This window comes from Euleptes europaea, chromosome 12, assembly GCF_029931775.1.
Source record: "Euleptes europaea isolate rEulEur1 chromosome 12, rEulEur1.hap1, whole genome shotgun sequence".
NCBI lineage: Eukaryota > Metazoa > Chordata > Lepidosauria > Squamata > Sphaerodactylidae > Euleptes > Euleptes europaea.
Window position 1 is genome coordinate 22,230,402 of NC_079323.1, and position 26,538 is coordinate 22,256,939.

Below are 26,538 nucleotides of genomic sequence, written 5' to 3' on the forward strand. Positions count from 1 at the left end.
ATTTCCGTTTCTGTCGCTCGCGGCGTCGCCGGCGGCGTGGTGGGAGCGTCGCTGCTCGTTCGAAGTTCCCGCCGGGGAGAAGCGCGGGGCCCGGGGCCTGCCTCCCACTCGAGGACGGGGAGACCCGCGCCCGAGGAGCGAGGCCTCGCGCCGCCCCGGAGCCCGCGCTCGCCTGACGGGGGGCTTTCCTCGCTGCCGCCATGTCGACGGGCTTCTCTTTCGGAGCCGGCACTCTGGCGACGGCGGCCGCGGCCGCGGCTGGGACCGGAGGAGGGGGCGGCGGCGGCGGCGGAGGGGGCTTCTCGTTTGGAGCCGCCGCTCCGAGGTGAGCGGGGGACGGGCGGGGGGCTCCACGCAGGGACGGGGGTCCTCGCGAAGTGCCAGGCGCGGTGCCCGGGAATATGCGATGCGATCCCAGGCACAATAGGAGCCTTCGCATACCTTCGGCTAAAATGGATTCGGAAGTGCAGAACTCTATTTAGGATAATTCACAGTAGTCTGTCTGCAGTAGTAGAAAAGGGCAAGAGTCCAGTAGCGCCTTAAAGACTAACAAGAATATTTTCTGGCAGGGTATGAGCTTTCGTGAGCCACAGCTCACTTCTTCAGATACAGCTAGAATGTGAATCCATCTGTCTTTTAAGTAGAGGAGAGTGAATTCAGACCAGCATTAGTATGTAAATGTTAACAGTATGTAAACGTGAATAGCAGGCGTGATGGGATTAGGTGTGGTATGCAGACTCTTTTGCATACTCTTCTGCATACTAATGCTTGTCTGAATTCACTCTCCTCTACTTAAAGACAGATGGATTCACATGCTAGCTGTATCTGAAGAAGTGAGCTGTGGTTCACGAAAGCTCATACCCTACCAGAAAATATTTTTGTTAGTCTTCAAGGTGCTACTGGACTCTTGCCCTTTTCTATTTAGGGTGGCATTGTGAGCGTTGCTCTGGTTTGGTGGTTTTCAAGCCCGCAAACAAGCGCTGGGGACTGCGACGTCTCCTGTTTTGTTCTCTCTTGAGCAGTTTGTTGTGTGTGGGGGGGCCCCCCCATCCCTCTGAAAAACCCATATTGAAAGGGGGGAACTGCGCAACGAGAACAGTCCTTCATCCCCTCGTGAGGACAGTCAGTAAACAGAGGCTTATTGATATTGAGTTACAAGAATGGAAAAGCCTTGCTTCTGGTCGCTGCTCCCCAATGCTTTGCGGTGTTTCACCCGAGTCCGCGCTTCCCGAATATTTTTCTTGCCTGATCGACCTGCCCTTATGTAGGGCATATATGCTCGTTCGTTTTAATGTTCACCCCTCTAGGGTGCTATATGGGAGATTTGAGAAAATCCCTTATACAGAAAGATTGTGCCCATGTGGGATGAACAAGATAGAGGATAATGATCATGTTTTATTATACTGTAAATTTTATAATGATCTTCGAGTTACTCTTCAGTCTATTTTGCAATTTCTTGAGGGGCAATCGGATTCTGCCAAAGTCCGCAAACTTGTTGTAACACAGGATAGGAATACAATTGAATCGGTAGCAAAATTTCTCTATTATGCTACTAGGAGGAGATATGTTTTTGACCACTGACTTGTATGTAATTGATGACGTTATTATGCCAATAAAGGTAAAGACTGATAGTCAGTATCGAAATGAACCATGTCTGAAACTCCCTGGGCAGCAGTAAACAATAAGACGTCTTAGCTGATTTCAGGTGGGCTTAGAATGCAGTAACTGGGCATGGGATCACAGTGTTGATGTCGAAAGTCTTTTGTGTTAAAAGGTGCTCAAGAGTTTGCAGAGTGCACTTTGCTATTTTTTTTCCTCTCTCTTTCCCTTTGCAAGAAACTAGCCACATTTTTAATTCTGTTGGCCTTGCTCTGATGAGGTGCGAAATGGGGCTTGGGTTGTTTTTATGTGCACCTCTGAAGTAACAAGATTTTATAACTGTTAGGTATCAGGTACTAAAGTTGAGTAGTACTTTCTATGCAGCTTAGAACAGTGAGACCATAGTGAGACTGACGTGTAGAAATGTATACTTGAGACAGAGATTAATATGCTTTCGTGAGCCTTTTTAGTTTTTGCTGTCAATATGAAGTGGATCTCCCTACAAAGGTGTAGTCTGAAGGCTAGTGGATGATGTTTGATTGCAGTGGGTTGAAATTGCTGCTCAGATGCCGTTGGGAATGATAGTGACTTATTGTGCAAAATTACAGAAAGTATGATAAACTTCATAGCATTAAAGCGTTACACTATTGGTTTGTCTTTTGTCATAAAACGACATTTAAAAATCATCTCAAACTCTAGTTTATTTGACTGCAAAATATTTGCTGACCTGGATGGCTCAAGGTAGCCTGATCTCGTCAGATCTCAGAAGCTAAGCAGGGTCGGTCCTGGCTTGTATTTGGATAGGAGAGCTCCAAGGAATACCAGGGTTGCTCTGCAGAGGAAGGCACTGGCAAACCACCTCTATTAGTCTCTTGCCTTGAAAATCCTACTGTATTGCCATGTCAGCTGTTACTCGATGGCACTTTACGCACACAAAGTATTTGCTGATTGCATTTTTAAATTCTTTGAAGCCACTGTTGATGGTTATCTTGACTTTCAGAAAGTTTTGTAGAAACATCATAATGGAGATATGGGGAGAAATTTAACTTCTTATTTATCCTATAATTTAGTTCAACAGGAGTGCTTAATTTTGGGGCCCTGGGCTCAACACCTGCCACTACAACAACAGCTTCTTCTGTGGGCTTTGGAACTGGACTTTTTAGCACAAAACCTGCCACTGGTTTTACACTGGGAGGAACAAATACAGGTAATACATACTTATTTTGACAGGATGTGAATAAAGCGCATTGATCTAATAACTGATAAGACCTGAGAATTAATAGCGAAAGGCGAAGCTAATAAAATGTGCACTTTTCTTCAGTGTTGTTTCACAGAGTGGTATTATGTTAACTTCATTTATTGTCCAGATGATACAAAAAGCCAGCCACCTTACTATGTAAAGTATAATTGTTTTTTATATGCCCAGTGGTGAGCAAAAAATGGTATCCATCAATCTGGAAGTATTTATTATATGTTATCAGATGACATATTTATTAAATCTTTATGGCTTTTTTTTGCTAATGTAGGAAAACCCAAGAAATTAGTAGATGAGACCATCAGAGTGTTTCTCTGATGTTAAAACTGAAATATTACAATAATACTGTGTACGTTGATCTTATCGATCAAAGTGCCATGCCATGGTTGGGGTTCGTGGCGGTTAAGAAGGGCCTCTGGGCCTGGCTTTGATAGGAAGCAAGTAGCAGTGTTGATTTGCCTAACTTTAAGACTACAGAGAGAAACTACACTGAGGTATTAGAGGCTACATATGTATGGTAATATCTATCATGGTGGCATTTGGTAAGTTGACTTATAGGCCAATTTTTTTGGGGAGCTATACAGAGGCTTTGCTTCTCATACGTATTTTAAACATAAATATCCCTGCTAATGTAAGGGGGTTACCGCACTTTGTATTCCCAGCAATGTATTAAGAGTTTGAAAATGTTATAAAAAACATCGCTTTAAAAGGGGTTTTGGATATTACGGCTTATGAATGGTTGGAAAACGTCTTCACAGCTAAAGGGGCCAAGCAAAGTGTGAACAGTATTTTTTATAACGTTTTCAAACTCTTAATACATTGCTGGGAATACAAGTGCGGTAACCCCCTAAGATTGCATGAGGGCTTTTAGAGGATTTTAATTTTGTACTTCATTAGCAGTGATAAATCTTGATCTGATTTTGCACTGCTTTACAGGAACAGCAACAACCATTGCAACTGGATTGACACTTGGTAAGCATCGTATATTTAGTACTAGCTTTCCTTATATTTAAAAGGAGTGTAACTGTTGGCAGCTCCTTATTTATTATGTATTTTATTTTCTTAAAATGTACCCCTCTTTTCTCTCCAGTGGGGCACCAAAGTGGCTTTTACAACCGTCTCCCCATCTCCATTTTATCCTGAAACCAAACTGTGTGCGCTAGGTTAGGCTGAGAATGTGTGAGTGGCCAAAGGTCACGCAGTGAGTTCCGTGCCAGAGCCAGGATTCAAACCTGGGTCACCCGGGCCCAAGTCTGATACTCTGAATCAGTACACCATGCTGGCTCGCTACCATTCTTGGGGCCCCTGTTGTGAGCATATGTACCTGAACCAGATCCAGTGAGAATCAAGGTAATATGATCTGTTCAATTTCTCTTTGTGTTTCCAAGACAAAGTACGGATCTCACTAACAAGCTTAGAGGTCAGTTACTTGCTTCATTTGCTGTAGAAAGGAATCTGGAGCTCACGCGATCCCTGAGTAGCGTGCACGCACCAACCCCACCAGTAATGAGGCAATTCGTTATTTCTGGGTTTGTTGCAAGCCATAGTTTACCATTGCATTTGAATTGGTAAACTGTGGTTTGCACTTGCCTCGCGGTGGTTTATTCCTCCTTTAGAATCCTGGGTTTCTGGGCAAGCACATAGTTTGCTGTTACATCTGAAAAAGCTCTTGTCGGCATTCTAAACACACCCAGTTTGGATGGGGTGGTGAGGATGGTCATCGCATCAAGGATTAAAACACAATTGTTCTTTTACAGGCACACCTGCTACTACTTCTGCCTCTACTGCAGGCTTTAGTTTAGGATTTAACAAACCCGCAGGATCAGCCACACCATTTGCTTTGCCTATCACTTCTACCTCTTCTGGCCTTTCACTTTCATCTGCTCTTACATCAACTCCTGCAGCAGGTAAGGCAGTAACAGTTTTGTTTTCAGAGTACCCTTTCCGTTCTGTTTACAAATGCAGAGGCATAAGAATTACACTTCAGAAATCAGTAATCTGAGAGAGATGTTCTTGTAATGATGGCAAAAGAGGATTTGTATTAAATGAACTGAAATGTGTTTTGTGGTAGGATTTCTATTGCTGCTAAACTGAAAATGGCCTGTGTAATATACTATTGGTGGTGTATTGCAGTTAGTGCTACATGTGGCCACTAATAATCTCATAAGGCCTCCTCCTCCAGTTTTCTTTCAGTGGCAGGGTTTAAAAAAATAGTGTTATTAGTGTTACATGAGGACTTGGGCCAAGATAATAGAAATTAGTCAAGATTAGTCAGTTTCTTGTTTCTGCTGCTGCTGCTAAAAGCTGCATCCTGTGCTTAGTGGAGAGGACAGTAGTCAGCAAGCTGTATACTATTTTGCCATTAAAATTCCCTGTACAACTTATAAAGGGGATGCAGTGTTGGGCTGTACCCAGGGAGTCCCTTGTACTGTGCAAGAAGGATGTGTCACTTTCCATGTCCCAACAGATTTTCAGTTCATTTATGCAACCCCCACCAAGTGCAGCAGGTTGCGGTGGGGCTTTCAGGCACGCTTCTGTGAGGAGTTGTACTTACGCTCAAGAGTTCAGTTCACAAATCCATATGCAAAAGTCTTCTAATTGGCTTCGGCACATTTATGGAACTCCTGGAGGCTTTTCTGAATCTCTTGCAGAACATTTTATGCTATAAGAACATATTTAAACCCTCTAGGTTGTTCGTCAGTGGCCTGGTCCTCAACTGTAGGCCTGGTGGAAAAGCTCTGTCTTGCAGGCCCTGCGGAACTCTTTAAGGTCCCACAGGGCCCTGATGTTACCAGACGGAGCATTCCGCCAGGCCAGCGCCAGGGCTGAAAAGGCCCTGGCTCTCATCGAGGACAGCCGCACACTCTTAGGGCCAGGGACCACCAGTAGGTTGTTATCTGATGATTGTAAAGATCTTTGGGGGGTATACCAGGAGAGGCGGTCCCGCAGATACGAAGGTCCCAGGCCGTGTAAGGCTTTAAAGGTCAAAACCAGCACCTTGAACCTGATCCGGTACTCCAGCTGGAGCCAGTGCAGTTGACGGAGCACTGGCTTTATATGCTCTCGGGGCGAGACCCCTGTAAGGAGTCTCGCTGCCGCATTCTGTACCAGCTGGAGCTGCTGGATCAGTCTCAAGGGCAGCCCTACATAGAGCGAGTTACAGTAGTCTAGCCTAGAGGTGACCGTTGCATGGATCACCGTGGCTAGGTCAGGGTGGGAGAGATAGGGCGCCAGCTGCCGGGCCTGGCGTAGATGAAAAAATGCTATTTTGACCACGGCTGCAACCTGGGCCTCCATAGACAGGGAGGCATCCAAGATTACACCCAGGCTCTTGATGGTAGGTGCAGGTGTTAATGGCACAACGTCAAGAGCCAGGAGCTGGCATCCCACACCCAAGCCGCCCGGACCTAGCCACAGGACCTCCGTCTTCGTTGGATTCATCTTCAGCGTATGTGATGCGTGTAAAGTTAGAGCATATCTTTTATTATTATTTTTTGGTTAAAAGTACCCTACTCGGAGCCCTTATGGTAATTCGTATTGAATAGTCTCACTTATTCAGCGAACAAACTTAAGTAATTCCAAATGGAATTTGTGGGGGAAACGGTCCTTGTGCCCATGACCAAATGCATGTTGATCGGGCAGGTGGTAGTATGGCTATTAGTAAAATAAAATTTAACGTATTGTCTTCAAATTATTACATCACACTATTTTCTTTAATCAGGGACCTCTGGTTTTACATTAAACTTGGGAGGCACAGCTGCTCCAACCACAACTACAGGCCTTTCTCTAGGAGGAGCCTTAGCTGGATTAGGAGGGACGCTCTTTCCAAATGCAAGCACAGCAGCAACAGGTGAGAATCCTCTACTGTCATGTGATTTGGCCCTTCCATGCTGGAAAGGTGGTAGTAACTGTTGCAGGGATCATATTCTGGCATGCTTGAGTAGACGGCAACATTTTTGGCACTTATGTCAGACACAGGTTTTCAGAGCCGGAGCACTTTAGGGTTTGAACACTTACAGATATCGGGCCCTGTTATATAATTAACTACATAATGAAATAAGCTGGGAGTTGTCTCATGAAAAGCATTTGGTCCAGCTGCTCTGATCAGATAGTCTTAGGCTGGCTATTGGACAAAAATGAGGGGCTTTGAAGAAGATTACTGCATATTTATGTAATGCAAATGAGCTCTTTGCCTGGAGGAATCGCGCGTGTGTGTGTGTGTGTGTGTATTGTTAAGTACCGTCAAGTACCTTCCGACTTATGGCAACCCTGTGAATGAAAGTTCTCCAGGAAGTCCGATAGTTAACAGCCTCACTCAGGTAATGCAAACTGAAGGCCATGGCTTTCTTGATAGAGTCAGTTCATCTCATACAGGGTTTTACTCTTTTCCTGCTGCCTTCAACTTTTCCTAGCATTATTGTATTTTCCAGCGACTCGGGTCTCATGCTGTGACCAAAGTATGATAGCCTCAGTTTAGTCATTTTAGCTAGGGAAAAGCTCAAACTTGGTTTGATCTAGAACCCACTTTTTTGGCAGTGCATGGTATCGTAAAACTCCTGCAACACCACATTTCAAATGAACCAACTTTCTTTTTGTGTTTATTGTCCATCTTTCACACCCATGCATAATAATGGGGAATATTACAGTATGAATCTTGGTCATCAGGAACACATCCTTAAACTTAAAGATCTTTTCTAGCTCCTTCATAGTTGCTGTTCCCAGTGTCAATATCCTTCTGATTAGATAGAATCATAGAGTTGAAAGGGACCACCAGGGTCATCTAGTCCAACCCCCTGCACAATACAGGAAATTTACAACAACCTCCTCCCCACACACTCCCAGTGACCCCTATTCCATGCCTAGAAGATGGGGGAAAAAGCCCCTCCAGAATCTCTGGCCAGACTGGCCTGGAGGAAATGGCCATGAGAGCCAAACACTGATGCAAACCTTCCTGCCCTCTGTATCATGATCTGCCTAAGGTGATAAAATCAGCATTTCTTGGTTGCAGTCTCCTTTGTGGTTGACCATGGAGACAAGGAATAGAAAATCTTGAACAATTTCCATTTCTTCATCATCAACCTTAAAAGTTGGGTAATTCCCCAGGCCAGTAATTACTTTTGTCTTCTTGATGTTCAACTGCAATCTTGCTTTGACACTTTCTGCTTTAACCTTCACCAGGAATCATTTTAAGTCTTCACTATTTTTTGCCAGTAATGTGTCATCTGCATATCTCAAATTGTTAATATTCCCTCTGCCAATTTTCACTCCACCTTCATCTAAATCTAATTCAGTTTTCCTTATGATATGTTCAGCATATAGATTAGCCCGATAAGGAGATAAAACACATCCTTATCTGTCACCTTTGCCAATTGGAAACCATTCTGTTTCACCATATTCTGTCCTAACATTAGTCCAGAGTACAGATTGCGCATCAAAACAATCAGATGTTGTGGCATATTCATTTCTTTTAAAACCAGCCATAATTTTTCATGATCCTCACAGTCAAAAGCTTTGTTGTAATCTATGAAGCACAAGCTGATTTTCTTCCAAAATTCTCTCGTATGCCTCAGTAACCAACATAAACTTGCAATATGATCTCTAGGAAAGAAACATACAACTCATAAAACCAATAATACAGTTCAGTAGCTTTAAACCTGACCAGGATAGCCCGATCTCAGAAGCTATACAGGGTCTTCCTTGGTTAGTGTGTGGATGGGAGACCACCAAGGCAGTCCAGGGTCAGTGTGCAGAGGCCAGCAATGGCAAACCACCTTTATCTCTTTTCTTGAAAACCCTACTGGTTCAACATAAGTCAGCTACAACTTGAAGGTACTTTACACACACACACACAGCTCTACATCTCAGTTAAATCCCATAAAAATATAGCATTCTAATTTTTAAAAAGCAAAATTAAGCATGGTCAGATTTGTTTGAAATTTTGTCTGCACCTTTAATGATAAAACTATATTTTAAACTGTAACGAACCCCCCTCCCTCCCTAGTGAAGGGCAGGGTTGGTGGCAAGCACAAATTTTGATTGGCTAGCCAGACTGCAAAATTTGCAGCCTCCTTATTTTCCAGCATTTGCATGTAGTTTCCTAGGGTTCTGGCTAGTTCACATAAATGTGACATACCTTGGGTTTTCATTGGCAATTATAATTCTGTGAGTGGTTACCACTTTTTTAAAAAACGAAACCTATATACTTAATGCTGATGTCTGAAGACCACAAGATGTCTGATACAGTGATTGGATTATTTGCAGGTCTTGGACAGAATGTTTTGGGTTTGACTCTGGGGGCAGCTACAGCACCAGCCACTACCATTAATGAAGGTCTTGGTGGCATAGACTTCAGCAGTTCTTCAGATAAAAAGAGTAAGTCTGTGCGTGTATAAGAATATAGCCTAGAAAGTATAAGCTTACAGAATATATAGCGTTTTTCCAATTATAAAAAAGTGATTATTTTTAATTAAATTTTTGTGCGGGGCAGATGTGTTAAAATTATAGCAAGTCTTTTTGAAAACTATTGGTTTAAAATGCAATGAGCATATGACACAAACACATTACTTTTTGCTTAAAACAATGGGAGCCATCTGTCAAGCAAATGGCATTAAAAAGCAACTTTCCTATCTTAAAAGAACATAAAATATCTAACTTCTGAGTTTAGATGTTATAAATGATGTGATGTGTTTATTATTTGGGGATCTCCACAGGGCCCACTGGCTAAAAAGTGATAGCTTCTAAGACCCAGTATTGCTCTAGCAGTGATTTCACTACTTTTTCCTTTCTGAATTAGCAAGTTAACTGAGAGTTTGCACATTTTTCAACTGTCAGAGAACTCTTTCATCTTTGACAGTTGGTTGAAACAGTTACAGAAAAGTTAGATTGACCTTCATATATTGCTATATCAAATGTAACTCATACGCCCATGCTGATTGGCTTATTTGCACTTCTGTTGATTGGTTCATAACTGATCTAGCTATGATCACTTGATTATATTAGAGCTCTGCAACGTGATTGGGTCTTCAAATGATGAGTACTCTTCTAGTAGATGGCATGGATATTTACTTCTCATGTCAAGAAGAAGTGCTGTTTGGCCATGCAATTACTATCTCATTGGACACTTGCAGCTTGATCCTCTGCATGGTGGTGTATCCCACTTCATTCACTGAGGCTTGCTCCCAGTTAAATGTGCATAAGGTTGCAACATTTGGGTCAAACTAGGTGGTGTAGACCCAGGGCACAGTGTGGGCCGGAGGTTGATTTTTGCTGATTCCTGTCCTCCGCCTCACCCAAGCAACTGCTGGCCTGTTGGAGGGATGTAGGCACCTGTACAGTGTGGATAAAGGGGAGCTGAAGGCTTTCAGCTTAAGAAAACTTGCCGACATTTTCATACCTAAAATTAAGAAACTGCCTTATTGTAAACTTTTCATAAGATATTTTGTTTTTCCCCCCTAGGTGACAAAACAGGAATTAGGCCAGAGTAAGTATGTCAGATATTTCTAATCAGAGAAATATCCCTTTTAAAACCTGTAGTCTGATACGTAATGAATTGTTTTGAAAATGTATTAACAAGGTCTTACTTGAATGCTAGACGCTAAACTAATGAAGATGATCTAGTTTCTTGGGGTGGAGATTCTCATATTTCTGTGTGGGGAAAGTAATAGCAGTTGGTAGGATCAATACTGAAATACGAAAACAAGGAATTTTGAATGGCTGCTGGCTATAGTTTATGAGTTTTAGGAGGGAACATGCAGACAATTCCATTTTAAAAGTAATTTTTTGCTATTGCAGCTCTTAATAAAGTACTTGTTGTCTGTTGGCAGGGATAGTAAAGCTCTTAAAGATGAAAATCTACCTCCAGTAATCTGCCAAGATGTAGAAAATCTCCAGTAAGTATTTTCTCATTGAACTTCCAAATAATTCTACAACAATATTCAGGAAACGATCTTGCAAGTGACTCAATAGGTTGTTTGTCTAGATTGGAGCTTGGGCAGTAACATGCTATCTTGATTTTGAGGTTTTTCTTCAGCTCAGGAGTTTTGGCTCAGCAGGTATAATTGAAGTAAAGTAAGATCAGAATTAACAGCTTTTGAACTGCTTGTCCTGGCAAAGGGGAGGGAAGGGAAAATGGGGAAAGATCTGCATTGTGAACTCCTTCCGTGAGCTTTTCTGCTGTGCCCAGCTTATAATGAATGCTGGAATAAGTTTTTGTAAATACTGCTTTTAACAGTTAATCCTAGTATATTATTTTGCTATTAGTTTTGTATATAGTTTCAGTTCTTCTAATATTAATAAAGGTAGTGATTGATTAGTAGGAATAGCAAATGGTTTTATTTGCAGTTCAGAAATGTTGGGTGCTGCCTGAGTCATGTTTTAAGTAAAACAATAGCTATAAGGAGGAAGCTTGTAAATTTGCTTTGGCATGGATAAATGGTCTTTTCTCTCCCCCTGCCCCCACCTTTTCTCCAGGAAGTTTGTAAAAGAACAAAAACAGGTTCAAGAGGAAATTAGCCGAATGTCTTCCAAAGCAATGCTTAAAGTGCAGGAGGATATTAAAGCTTTGAAGCAGCTCTTGTCTGTGGCCGCCAGTGGATTACAGAGGAACACTCTGAATATTGACAAACTGAAAGTGGAAACTGCTCAGGTACGACAGCTGATTAAGACCACTTGTTGCCAACTAGGCCCAATATGGGACGACCACATAACCTGCTCTCTTAGAAACACTGCTCACATGCAGGTTTACTTGCCTCACAGTCGTTTGTTACTGGCATTCGTTGCATCCACCATCAGCTGAGAATCCTAAATTTACCTTGGAACAGTGTGTCAGTGTAACTGCAGCACTTTAGACTGAAGTAGTTCTGAGCCTGGCTGCGTGACCTTTGGGGGGATAAGAGTACTTGAAGATGGTTTTGTTTATGTTTCTACTTTATGGCTCACCTTTGTCCCTGAGACTCAAGGCTGATTAGAAAACATAAACATGATGCAGTCAGGCAGCATAAAATATCCAATAAACAATGCAACTGGACTAGGATTAGAATATTAGAAAACAATGCAAACAGTATAAAACATGACATACTATAAACAATATAGGTAATGGTTTAGAAAAGTAGAAGACAATGCAGGAAGAGTAAAATAATGCATAAAATAATAGTGCAGTAGACTGTGACTGCCTTCCCTGCTCCTGTCCCCAACAGGCAAACTAGAGGGCTTGGGCTACAGGTTTTGGTTACGCAGTTGTATCTATAACTTGAAGTTGTAATATTGAAAGTGTTGGCTAGTTCCCATCCTACGGCAAGGGCTGCAGCCTTGAGGTACAGACCATGAACATCATGTGTACCATGGCCACTCTAGAGAACATGAGTTGGGAATACACTTGATGACTGCCAGGAGGCTTCATCTAAGGCAGAAAAATGCAGTCTCGGTGGCGATTCAGCTCCCTTTCTCAGTAGCTACAAGCACAGAAAAGCTCAGTTACGGGGACAAGGGTTCAAGCATGTCACTTTGTTAAGATGTTACTATTAATTACATTTTAAAGTAAGATCCACTCTTTTTCTCTCCTACTTTTATAGGAACTTAAAAATGCTGAAATAGCGCTAAGAACACAGAAAACACCTCCTGGTCTTCAACATGAAAACTCAGCTCCAGCCGAGTAAGTACAGGATTAGAAGTTATGACTTCCTTGCATTGTCTGCTGTATCTTGCTACTATATGTTGAATATGCAGTTGTTCAGTTGGATCCAGAGGTGTTCCCTTCTGCATGTAAAAAGTGGGTTCTGTTCCTGAAAGGGCCGAGTTTTGGTTTCTTACTCCCAATTACTAATGAGAGTGTTGGGTAGTGAAAAGTGGAATTAAATTCAAAGGCTTGTGCAAGCTGTTGTACAAGCAGAATAAGAGGAATTGCTGTAGCATTAAGCAGGAGGACTCTTCTGCAAGTCTTGTGCAAGCATTTGTGAACCACTCCAAGCTGCTGTTTCCCTTCTGCTCATAGTTCTTTGGATCCAACCAGTCCTTTCAGTTTTATTTCTAATTGGTGTCAGAAGGGTATGATCAGATCACGGTCCATCTTGACACCGAACTGTTGTATTTAGTGATTTCCTCCTCCTTGCCTTTCCTTTAGTGTGATTATGATGTATGAATGAAAAGTTGTATATTTTTAGAAAGCAAAATTAAAGTTGTAGAGAAATGGGGGCGGGTGTTGTCAATAAATACGGTGTATACCAGCGCTTGTACGTAAACTGGTCATTGCTGTCATTAGCCTTTCGAAACCACACAACCGTTTTTGTGAGATTATTAAGAGTGTGATTAAAAATGTTCTAAAATATACTTTATCCAGTTACTTCAGGATCTTGGTCGAACAGTTTGAAGTGCAGCTGCAACAGTACAGACAACAGATTGAAGAACTGGAAAATCATCTTGCTACTCAGGCAAATAATTCACATATAACTCCACAAGGTACAAGCTGGTGCATTAACAAGTCTGATCAGATGTTGCCGCAGATAGGTACCACTGTCAGCTACTTTAACACTAAATTTGGGCCTGTACCTTATGAGAGTGCCATAATCCTTTTAAACTGAAGAAATTCCTTGTGGTTCCAGGGAATGGAACATCCCCCCCCCCCCAAACTGCCTTCAAATCTCTGGCAACTCTCTTAAATCTCTTGCATGCAGATGGAGTGATTAATGTGGAAAATAGGTAGTTTATTAATTCCAGTAAGTTCACACAATTTGGGTTGCTTTATGGTAATCGGCCATTTCGAGTCAGCTCACATGAATTTACTACTGCTTGTTTCAGTTGGGTAACTGCTTGTCAATACGTTGGGACATTGAGGTGCACGGCCAGTGCAGTCCTCTGCAGAGTTACTCCAAGCCCACTGAAATCGATATGCTGAGACTGGAACAATTTTGCATGGGATTGGACTGTTGGGGTTACAGATTAATTGAAATGATGGCTTTAAAATTTAACATCTTATATTAAAGGGTTATGATCCTTTGCTGATAAAGCACCAAAAAGATTGTTTCTCCTCCAGTTTGAGTTTGGAGTCCTTTTCAAAAGAGGTGTTAAGCAATCCCACAAGCGCCCTGAGTCTGGCAGTGCTGGGGAGGGCGGGTATAAACCTACTAAATAATAATAATAAAATGTTGCATGTTGCTTGTCAAAAATTGAAATCAGTTTAAATGATCAAACAACGGTTTTACTATCGCTGGAACGGAGATAATCTTATGTTGCAACATAATCTGACGTTGCAAATCTTCATGTCTTGCAGATTTATCTATGGCAATGCAAAAAATTTATCAAACGTTTGTAGCTCTAGCTGCACAGCTTCAGTCAGTACACGAAAATGTGAAGGTAAGCTGTAGTTCCAGATGTGTACATGTGACTTATAAGAACAAAACCATAGTATGAATATCTTGTCAGTGTTCCTTTATAACTAGACTCCCCAGTTTATCTGATGAACTGTTTATATTTTTAGCAGTTTCTCAAACAGAATGAGTTCCACATACCAGATGTTTCCTTTTGTAATGCTGTTTAATAGGCAGAGAATTCAAATCCTGAACAGGCTCATTGTCTCCTCAGAGCTGGTAAATTACCTTTGTCCTTTTCACACGAGATGTACAGTTACACTTGATGTACAGGTATAGACAGCTACTCCGCCCTCCCAGGGCCACGTTCGGATAGCGTAGGTATTTCTGTTGCTGGTAACCTCTGATATTCTGCTGTTTTATAGATGGATCACATTTACCACTGTTTAGCAAGGTACGCCCCCCGTGACTTTAGGAAGAGCAGTCCTTAGTTGTCTGTGTTGTGATTTTATATTTTGTGAGTTTGCAGAAAGTCAGGATACACATGTTTCAAATCTTGTACCCGAGATCTCGGGTTTTGTCCTCCGGCTTTGCATTTATACAGCGGAAGCCGTCAGAAACTCCCTAAACGTGTTGAGGTCGCGTCTGGTGAACTAGAATAGATTTTCTTGTCTCTCTCTAGATGCTCAAAGACCAGTATCTCGGTTATAGAAAAACCTTTCTGGGCGATTCTGTGGATGTATTTGAGGCGAGGCGAGCAGAAGCCAAGAAGTGGCAGACTGCCCCGCGCATTACAACTGGACCGACTCCTTTCAGCAACCTACCAAATGCAGCAGCCGTTGCCATGGCTGCAACGCTTACACAGCAGCAGCAGCCTGCTACAGGTCTGAGTGCATTCAAGTTATAGCTTTTAGTGCCGCAGAAATAGCAAAACTTGTACAGTGTTTTATATATAAGGTCTTCCTTTGTGTTGGAAATCTAAAAAATTGTGAGTGACCAATTTATCAAAGCATAGGTAATAGAAAAATGCAGGATAGACTTAGCAATAATTATCCAAACAGTATTTATTCTTGTGACTTTACTTGTAATAGCTTGTAACTGTATTACTTAACCCCTTGGAATGTGAGTCTGTCACCTCTGAATATGCATAGGACAATGTCTTTCCAAAATTAAGACACTATTGTGTACATTTTTTGAATCTGTTGAGAGAACCCGAGTCAAATTCTTCATTTTCCCTGTGGAAAAAGCTATAGCGTTTTTTCTGTTTTTTTTTTTTTACATTGCACGTTTTGAAATGTGTGGCTCGAAAGGTGGAAAAACGTATGGGCCACTATTTCTTAACATCTTGAAAGGGGGAGGTGTTAAAAAGTAGGTGCCGGTGTCAGGGATTGTGACGAGAAACAAGGATCATAAAGTTATTTTGGGGTCATCCTCACTTGGAAGGAAACTTGGGTAGAAACGAAGGAACAACTGTGGGCACAACAAAGGAATGTTTTAATCACATACCAGTCTAGGTGCTTGAAGTTCAATGCTAGTGCCATTTCGGCCACTTCTCTTAAAGTGCCGACCCTTCTACAGATACTTCTGGAGTTTGTAAGTCACATGTGGAGAGAGAGAGAGACACTAGGAAAAGTAGGCAACTGATTCCTGAAGTCAGATTCTGACTTCGGGAACTTGGCTAGAGATCTGTGTACAGTTTTACATGACTCTGTTCTCTGGTCTAGACCTACGTAAATTTCCATGAATCTTTCTGCCCTCTTCAATCAGACCATGGTGTTTGTGGAGCTTGGGGGGGAAGAGCAACATACTGTGTACATACATAACTCACTACCTACAGAGCCGTTAAATGAGGTACTGCTGTTAAGTAATGAGGTCTACAGGGTATTTCTAGCTTTGACCTGTACATGGTGTTGGCAGCTATATCCTATTACTAGTCAAGTCCAGAAAGATTGCAGCCAAAAAGGAAGGACTGTTCTAGTTTACTGTAGCAACATAATTTAATGGGTCATGTTTTTAAGTAGCATACTTTTAAGTATGTGACTGCTTTTTACAGTTTTTATACAAAAGGTGGTGTAAATTAGATGGTCCATGATGACCAAAACCATAGTCCTTGTTAAGATCATTTTTTCCCAAAGTTATTGAAGTAAGTGTGCATAGCGCCTTACCAGGTAATGGAACAGCACTTTACCTGAAGCCTCATGAATCTCAATGGAAGCTTTTTTCTCTCTTCATGATTGCTCTTTTGCAGAAGCAAGGCCCGCTGATTTCAGTGGAACTTGTTTCAAAATAAGTATGTGGCGGGGTTACTGCCAGTGTGTCGGGTGCAAAATGTTAGCTTGTGCCAGCACTATGAGAAGAATTCTGCTTCTCAAGCAGTTTGCAAGACGGATTCATTTCTTGAGCCGTCTTGTCACGCAAGATGTGATCCAGCGGTTCTGTGAGCGGGTGACATTTTTCACAAGCAGAAGGGCTCCTTTGGATCCTTCTTTTCTTTTTCTTTACCACAGAGTGAGAAGAGTAGCTAAGCTAAGACTTCTATGAATTTATGCCACGGTTGAAAACTGAGGCTGCAAAAATTACAATTGGAAAGAGTCTATTAATTTGGCCTTTGCAGTTAATATGGCTCAGCTGACTGTGAAAAATTGTTTAGTTGTAGATAACTGTGAATACCAAGTGTCAAAAGTTGCCAGTTGGAGGGGCCATAATTTAGTGGCAAAGCACGTTCATGGCATACAGAACATCCCACGTTTGGTCCCTGGTACTTCCAGTTTATGAACTTGGGCGGCTGGGCTGGTAGGAGACCTCTGCCCTAAGTACTTGGAAAGCCTCTACCAGTTGGAATAGATAACACTGGGCTAGATGGACCAATGGTCTGGCAAAAGGCCCATACACTAGATTCTGGCTCTAGTGTATGGGCCTTTTGCCCATATGTAATCATGCCTAGGCTGCCAAAGAGTAACGAGGAGAGGGCATAAAAGGTATTTGTCTATTCTTGAAGTTTCCTTTTTAATTTGTTCTGAAGCAAAGATATACTGTAAGTAGATGTCAGAGGTGTGGTTTTAGTATCTGTAAGAATGTGTCGTGTTAGTATAACTTCCCTGGAAGAGAGAAACAACTCTTGGTCTGAAATATGGTAGAGGTCATAGGTTAAAAACAAAAAAGATTTAGAAGTCAGTTGTTCAGAGCTATTATCACATGAATTTTGCCAACTTGAGATCACTTGCTTAATTGTGAACCTGAGGAACTGATGAATGGCTTGGAATGATGTTTGCATTTCTGTGTCGTCCGATATCTAGAGTTATGGTCCATGAAGGCTGCATGTCTGGCTTAAGCAGTTTTGGGTGACTTATAGGATAATCCTCAGCAGAGTTATACCCTTATAACTCTGCTTAGGACTGCACTGTAAGAATATTATTGCTTGCTGCTTACTAGCTTGATTGCTGTGCTGTCAAGATCTGTTAAAAGCAAAAAGTTGTAGAATTATAGTCTTAAGCATAGGTTGCAGTCAAGATTGGGTTAGCTTGCTTAAAGCACTTTGCTTTGCTGTGCTCTCTAATACCTTCTAGCGTTTAAAGCTTTATCTTTGATTTTGCTGAGCGTACAGTTTTTAAACCTTTCTGTCTGAATTAATGCCTGTCCAAATAATGACACTAAATTAGATGTTAAAGTCCATTGTCTTGCCCCACAAATGAAGCTGAACTAGGGTTGAATAAGGGTTCAACTTGCTTTATTAGGAAATAGGCTTGTCAGATACTTGGTTTGACCTGAACTATTTGGGTTTGCACCTGTAGTATCACTACAAGACAGTTTTGAGTAATGTTTGGCAAGCCTAGTAGGAATCCTTGTTGATACGCATGCCAACTGGACTCTTAAAAGCGTATCTATATTAAACTGAAGCTGCTCTATAGGGCAAATATTTATATATAGAGAGATTTTAAATCACTGCTAGTAATTATAGTTTAAATGGCACGTTATCCAAAGGTGACAATGTTTACTAATGTCTTTTGGCTTAGACGATCTTTAGCGTTATCTAAATTATTATGTACACATACCTAATATTTAAATGGGAGATTCTTTTGGTTTTCTGGTACAGAGCCACACTGATGTTGGGGAGAGCTGTTCAGTTGAAAACTTTGTCAGCTTTAAGTACGAAATCCTGTGTTTGTGTAATTTGAATATAGGTCTGTTGTGAACTACTTTAAAAAGTGTTTGAATGCCAGCTAAGCTCGGAGGACTGTAGAGTCATCTAACTATTTAAAGGTCTTCCACCAACCGTGCCTCCCCCTTAAGGTGGAAAGCTGATAACACTTCCTTTAGAACACTGGACATTTTTGTTGTTGCTAGACACCTAACTGACTCTTACTGGAAATCTTTTTGAGGAGCTGCTAGGTAGAGAGTCTTAATTTGTTTACATCCCATTTTAACTTGAAATGCAACCCTTCTTCTAAAGAAGAAAAGTTGGTGTATAATTGGATTGGGGTTAGAACCTCAACTTGCCAAGTAAGTGCTAAGTACAAGTGGCAAGCTCATAGCTCTTGTTGCCCTTCATAACAGTTTAATGCTACCTTGAATGGAACAACCTCACTTTTGCAGTGGATCGCCTAAGGTTTTGGAGATGTTCCTTGCAAAAGTCCTAATGCAGCACAGTGCCTTTTGCTTGATATTTATTTGGCTATCTGTTTAATTAGCACCATTACAAGAACTTGAAAACCTCAAGTATTTATATATCTGTAAGGCCAGAAGGGGACCATGAAAACTTTGTCTGACCTACACGGTGCAGGTAAAAAAAAAAAAAAATTCACTGAGATTTTCTTTTTTGTGAGTTGTTGCAACAGACACATGGTAGATCAGAGCTAAATACGGTAACGCAATAACAGAACCTCTGCCACAAATGATCAATATCTAGGAAAAGTTGAGAATCCAAAGATTTCAAAAGCATGGTTTTTGTGAAACAGTTATGGGCAGAGTGTTCCATTTAAATGAGTTTTGCGCTCTTTGTGTTTATCAACAAGACTGTCATTTTGGGAGGCAAGCCAGCGTGCATCGCTGTGCATTCTGATCCATTCATTTTTGATGGGTTTTGCCTGAGAGCGTTTGCAGGGTAGCGTCCCTGAGGTCAGCATAGCAGGAATATATAAATATGAAGGTGTACGCACAGTATTTGAACTTGACAAACCTTTTAGGTTTAACTCATGCACTGATCGCTGTGCTTAAAGGTAGTTTTTACAGTCCAATCTGTACTCTTTATCAGCTAACTTTTATAAGCTGCTAAATTAACCTCCAGGTCTTTGTTGCGGCATATTTATGAGAGCCTAGCAAGTAGGTAGGTTGTTGTCCCCGTCCCCACACACACACACACAGAAAAATGGGCTAAGGCTATAAATTCTGTCTCTGTGTAGTATAAATGGCTTTTGGCTGTGTGTATATGAAGGGAAGCCACTGTTTCCAGTCTTCTAAACAATACTAGAAACTTCTGGATCTGAAACTTTTGAATGTATTGGGAAAGGTGTGCAAAACTGTGCCTTTTTGTAAATGTTTATTTAAACAGGCATAAATTGTTGTAAATGTAGGAAAGTTCTAACAACTCAGTGATTATCATTTTTGTGTGAACCAGTTTGAATTGTCATGTTACTGTGTAATTGACTTGCTCTAAAATGAATAATAAATTTAATAAAACAAAGCCATTGTCTTGTTTTTTATCCACTTGTTTTGTTTAGCTTTTTTTTAAAAATCAGTACTCAAAATGAGTATTTAATATCAGACATTGGTAACATGATGATTTGAGTCATGTTGGTATTTAAACTTGGTTTTTAAAGAGCCATCACTAAACCGCTTGTAGGGCATTCAAACATATTCCCCCCCTTCCCAGGGTACAGAAATTCTACCTTATGTGTGGAGCTGTTATAAATACTTTGCTGTTATGCTTTGGCATAACTTGCTAGATTTATCAGTTATTTCACCTTGTATTGAATTCCAGATGTTAGATTTACTTATTTAAACACTCAGGGGTAGGTAGCTTGGGGAGGAATTCTAATGAAAGTCTTAGGTGCTTTAGGAAGAATCTGCTAAGCTGTGATGTTTTACTTTTTTTAATGAAAGGGTTTACATAACGGATCTTTGTTGCGCAAGAGTAAGGCAAGCTTTGTTTTCGTGTTTTTTTTTATACCAGGGCCACAGCCGTCTCTGGGAGTTAGTTTTGGAACACCATTCGGTGCAGGTATTGGCACTGGCTTGCAATCAAGTGGCTTAGGCTCTTCAAGCCTTGGAGGTACACTTTAACTTTTCTAATGTTTCAATTGAATTACTATACAGCACTCCCTGGACTGAAACTGGGCAGCACGCTCCCCCAGTAGAATTTCTAGACCCCCCCACCCATGTGTGTGTTTATGCCGGATGGGCAAGACCAAGCCCCGCCCTCCTGTGCTCCACTTTAATCGACCTGAAAATCGTTAACAATTTCTGGTCCTGTACCCAAGCCTCCAATTTAGGTTGAAATACCAAGCATTCATTGCAAGAGTGGGCAATCTAACCTTGTGCCACTCTTGAAACATCTCACTTGTGAATACCACTGTGGCTCAGTAGTAAAGCCTCTGTTTGGCATGCAGAAGGTTCCAGGTTCAATCCCCGGCATCTCCAGTTAAAGGGACTAGGCAAGTAGGTGATGTGAAAGACCTTTCTCTGCCTGAGACACTGGAGAACCGCCTGTCTGAGTTGACAATACTGACTTGGATGAACCAAGGGTCTGATTCAGTATAAGGCAGTTTCATGTGTTCAATTAAAGTCGTTTGTCTGCACTGGCATATATATTATGTATTTACCCTTAAAGGCTTTTGTCCCAACCGTTCCATCACAGTCTTCAGTCTGTTGGAGGGGGGCACCCTTTTGATTGTACAAGGTCACAGTCTCACCTTTCCAGGAGTGCACCTCAGTTATGGATTGCTTCTATTTGAACAGGCAGTTAGGGATAATTAGTTGCCTGAAGTATCTTTTTAAAGCTGGTTGTACATAAGCTTATATTTTGGTATCTGCTTCGAGCCTAAGTGGTGGGATATGTTTGGAAAATAAATCTGTACTCTATTTGGAAAAGAGGTGGTTCAGGATATTGTATATTGTACCAGTTTTTTGTGGGGGCAAGATGTGTGTTTGTGTGAGAGAGGACTGGTACAGTACTTGTAAGGAGCACTGCTGACTTCCCCATAGTATTTGGACAGACCTTAAGGGAGCGTTGCCACTTTTACTTTGTATGTTTACTTGCCACAGCCATGCACCATGTCAAATGTCAGGCAAAGCATATCATATCTCTTGCAAAACAGCCGCGTTGCCTCTCCCTGTTTTTAAAATCTTACCCATGCACACATCTTCCCAAGCATTTGAATATAAATCCTAGGTAGCTTTTTTGTGCACGCGTATGTGTACATGTATAGGAAATGCGTGGACAAGTAGGAAAAAACTCAAAGTGCAGCAAGGAACACAGGTGAGGAAAATCTGTAAGATTCCAGAAAAGGAATAGTAAAGGTTTTGAAGCATTAAAAGTTGGACATGACCTGAGCTGCAGGACATACACTTGGCATTTCTCCATGTATAAATCATGATCTCATGCTTTCCCCCTGCCCCCCAGAAATAAGTTGCCCAAAGTTGCCCCTCATGGTGCAGGCCTATGCATACTTTCCAGGAAGTAACTGATTCCTGAGTAGGCATGGCTAGGGATTGTGTTTTGGGAGGTAAGCCAAATTCCCATCGTTCTTGAGTATTCCTGTTCTCATTGGAGTAAGACACTAGCATAAGCCTTTCTCTCTTTTTTTTCTAAACACATGTGATGAGGGGGGAGTTAAGCGCAGAGGCAGACTGTCTCCCTGCATGAAGCTTCTTGCATATTGATTTCTATTTCAGGAAATAAGAGGTGGAAATTGTGAACTGCACCTGTTTATTACCATAAATAGAGATCCTGAACATCCTGCATGCACATGGTTCCTTTCCAGCCGTATCTGAGGAAGAAAAAAATATGTACACTCATCCCCATTGGGCTCTTGCAAGAAGGCAGAAGGAACAATTCTATTGCCTGCTTGCTTGGAAGTAACAATTTGATGGTGCAGTAATGGCAGTAGAGCTGTGACCCTCAAAGCAGTCCTCTGGCTTCAAGAGGAGGAGGATACATTTTGGTATCTTCTACTGAGATGAGAGTTCCCTAGTCTATCGGCAGATGCCTGGTGCTGCCATAAATCATCTTCAACTGCATCCGCATTAGCAAGGCTAGTCTTTCAACCTTGTTGGAAGATGTGCCCGCCCTGCCTGTAGACATTCCAGTTAAGTGCCTTAGTTTTTAACAAAGGAGTATCCTGTTGAAAATACTGCCAAAGGGGTGGATTTTTCTGTCCCTCGCATTCAGGGACAGTGCTGCACCTTAATGGCCTGTTAAGGTAGCCCGAGTCCTTTAGCTCAAGCCAGCCCTGTGTGAATGTTGTTTTAATTTGTGTTCCATGTCTTCACTGCTGTCCCACTAGGGTTTGGAAGTAGCTCTGGTTTTGGAAGCACTGCTACAGGTGCATCAACGTTTGGATTTGGAACGACAAATAAGCCTTCGGGAAGCCTTAGTGCAGGTTTGTCTTTTTTGTTTTCCAATGTTAAGGTAATTAAGTTGCCCAAAGTACCTAACTCCCAGCATCCCTTCCAGCTATTAAAAAAACAAATATTTTATTACACACATGGGTGTCTTTTAGAATATTAGAAATACCCACCTGTGGAAAGATCACGAGGGTGTTTGAATTTCAAAGAGACCTTCTTGCAGGCCTAGTAACCTAGATCAGTGGGACAAGTTCTGCATGCCCGAGAAACTTATAATGTTACCCTAAGCAGACCCTTCAAAGTCAGCTTTGCCTTGGAAGGCTGTGTTAGACTCATTTCTTGAGCAGCAGTCCCCCAAGCTGAACGGCAAGACCCCTATGAAACTGAAGAAAGTTTGAAAAGCGGTGTGTGATAAGGCATGGTGGACTTGGCCAATGAAAGAGGAAAACAAAATTCTACTGGACATGCCCAGGTCCCTGAGTATTCCTAAAGTTAACTCTTCAGATCCCAGCCAATGTCTTTGCAAGCAAACAGTGAAAGATTCCAGCTTTCAGGACTGCTACCTTACTTTCTTTACTTTCTTAAAATGTCTCTGAATATATCAATCCTGCAGTATTATTTAAAATATTTTTTAATGTTCTATTTTATTTTTCAATAAAAATATTATTTAAAACATTTTAAAACATATTTAAAACATTTTAGCTTTCTTCCCCCAACTCTAAATGCAGGCTTACAACTTTAGTTATGCCAAAACTGTTTTTTTTTAAACCAAGTTTACAGTTATTCCTGTTAGCAAAGTTAAATTGAGTACTCTAATCTGTTGAATTGACAACTCAAAATATTAGAGAAGTAACTTGTCAATATTTCATTGCTACTGATAATTTCTAGTAAGATTACCCCGCTTTATATAAAAATGGACTCCAATCGAATGTCATGACAAACCATAGTTGGCAGTCTAAACATTTCTGGAATCCTTCGGCTTCCATTCTCCATGGTCCATGATCGTCCCAAAATTGAAGACTTGTCAATTTGGCAAGTCTTTGATCTAACCCTAATTGTCATGTCTGAATGTGGGAATTTTAAAAAAATAAGGTTTGTCTGTTTGCCTGCAAGCTTGGATGCTAAAGTATAGCTTAATTCTGCTCTGAAGGCAAGCAGCAAACCTCAGTTTGTTAGTGGATCAAAACTCAGGTGAGTCAACAAACTGGCTGGTTTGAAGACATCCTAGTCTTCATTCTGCTGCATGCACTTAAGTGAAGGGACATATGAGCCTGAGCATTTCAAACTCATCACATTACAATTGCGCCTTGTGATGTCTAAGTGTTGCTGTGGTGAACTAACCATACTTATATGGCTATGCTTCTAGGCTGGATGCAGTGTCACATGCTGGCTTTTTTCAGTTTGGCCAAAAGAATCAATTTCCTTACTGCTAACTGATCCACAACTGAGAAACTTGTTTCTCTTCTGCTGCTGTGGCAAACCTGACACTTAAGTTTATTTATGGCAGTGGTTCCCAAACGTTTTGAGTCATGGAGCACTTTTCAGAAGAGAAATTCATCACAGAGCACTAATTTTCACCTAGCACCTATATAGTAAACCAAATGACAGTAGTATTTTTCTTTCCAGTCTCTTCACGGAGCACTAGGAAATGTTTTGGGGAGCACCAAGTGCTCTGTGGAACACAGTTTGGGAACTGCTGCTTTACGGCATTCCCTCTTAGGCACTCAGGCAGCAAAGTATCTTTTGAGACAGACAGATCTTCCTTGTGTGCATGATAGTCGCTTTGGCGCTCTCCGTGTAGTCTTCATTAAAACGACATGACGTTACCTATACTGCACCTTTTGAAGCTGCAACTCAATTCCAGCTGTTGCTTCTTGTTTAGAAAGCAGGTCAAATGTTTTCCAAGTTGAGCATTCGTTAGATTAGTAAGCCCTTTTGGGTTTATATAGCACTCCTCCAGCACACTACTGGAGCATCGAAGTAGCCATGTGCTTAAAGGGTTTGTGGTGTAGGAGCCCAACTCTGCTACACCTGTAGAAACCAACTACCCTTTCTGTTGAGTCACATTGTAAAAATAATGTTCAGTAATAGACACCGTCATCCGTCAGAGTTACACAGAACTAATTGCCAGTGACCTTTGATTCATGTGGCCTCTGCAGGAATGTCCTTGTTCAGTGATGAACTTCCCTGAGATGAGAGAAGTAGGAGAGGGAACCTAGGGCTCATTCTGGATCTGCTAGTATGGAGGATTGCTTCTGAGAAGGACTAATAATGTGTGGATATATATATTTTAAGAAACCAACTTTACTTAGTTGTTGTTTTGTAGCCTCATAGCTCTGCTCCCCACTGGCTCTGCTTGTTAAGGTTTTCAGTTTGTCAGGGCATGCCTCTGTGTGTGTGTGAGAGAGAGAGAGAGATCAGCATATCAGTGCAGTAAGGTGCTTCTCTTCATTGTTACCTACGGCTTTATCTGACTCCTGGCTCTTCCTCGGCTAACAAAACACATGTGTCTGACTTGCATTTTCTTTTAACATGACATCTACTTGAGGTTTCATATTCTGGACTAGTCTGTGCCAGTACCTGGTCATACTTCATCAAACCCTGCCCCCGCTTGCACAGACTTTAGTAAGAGAAACACACACTTATGCCTTCGCTTAAATATCCAATTAATGCTATCTTGTAGCACAATCTTTTAAAAAAAATTAATTTCCTTATTTTTAAACATAAAACAACAAAACAAACACCACATACATACAACACCTACATACCCATATTTCACACTTCCAAAGTGTGCCTACACCTGCCATATCATCAATTGATAACCTCTTGAATACTGGTAATAAAATCCGTTTAACAGATACTGTACTTAGGAACCCTTGTAGCACAATCTTGTTTCACTGGACAAGGATTAATCAAACCACATCGCATACTGGAATATATATATATATATATATTGCACCAAAGAGTGCTCAAAAGAGCAATATACTAGTTGTGAACCTCACATGACATTCCTGATGGTGAAATCAGGGGTTAGTGCAAAATGTTAGCCCTGGGGCTTTCCAGCTATAGCTGGGTAACTTGCCTTTCTTCAGCACATTGCAAGCAACAGCACATCCTGGCCCAGTTCTCCTACAGATGTTTGTGGCGACGTGACTTCACTATGCTTGGGTGCTTGGGTCATGCAGACGAGATCTCTCGTCAGAGTTATGTTAGTACTGACCGTTCGTGTAGGGCCTTTCGTGTGTCTTGTAGTACCCTCAGCAAAGGGAGATGGTTTTTCCATTGCTGCTGTCACATATACTGAAGGGGAGCAATGACCCTTAAAGCAAATGATCCAGTCCTCTATTCTCTTCCATGCCCTTAAACTGACATCTTGTAACTTTATGATGAGTTTCCTGGGTGGCAGCACTTTGCATGCCCTGCTGTTTCACACTTGCAGTCCGGGTGAGAACTTGCTTTTTTTTATTAGATGAAAGAAAAAAATAAACAGTCTTTCTACGTCTTCTCACGTTGAAATATTTTCCCCTCCCCTCCAAGGCTTTGGCAGTTCAAGCACATCTGGGTTTAACTTCAGCAACCCTGGCATCACAGCATCAGCTGGCCTGACATTTGGGGTGTCCAATCCGGCCTCTGCAAGCTTTGGCACAGGAGGACAGCTTCTTCAGCTGAAGAAACCCCCAGCTGGAAACAAGAGGGGGAAAAGATGAAGTGTTGTGGGGGGAGGGGAGGCACAAGGGTGGGCGGGGGGCAGGGAGAAGGGGGCTCTGCTGCATTCGCGTGGCTCATTGTGAGAAAATCTATTTTTTTAAGCTGATAAAATAG

General features: G+C 41.6%; 1 protein-coding gene across 1 annotated transcript; it reads left to right on the forward strand.

The window, feature by feature from the left end:
• The first annotated feature begins 200 nt into the window (after positions 1-200).
• NUP58 (nucleoporin 58) lies at positions 201-26,431 on the forward strand. Its single transcript, XM_056858151.1, has 16 exons — positions 201-325; positions 2,670-2,806; positions 3,791-3,826; positions 4,612-4,761; positions 6,576-6,704; positions 9,116-9,226; positions 10,310-10,334; positions 10,678-10,743; positions 11,324-11,498; positions 12,424-12,503; positions 13,188-13,306; positions 14,118-14,200; positions 14,837-15,038; positions 20,324-20,422; positions 22,656-22,751; positions 26,254-26,431. The coding sequence occupies exons 1-16, from the start codon at positions 201-203 to the stop codon at positions 26,421-26,423; spliced, it is 1,803 nt and encodes a 600-aa protein (XP_056714129.1). The 3' UTR covers positions 26,424-26,431.
• Positions 26,432-26,538: the final 107 nt, after the last annotated feature.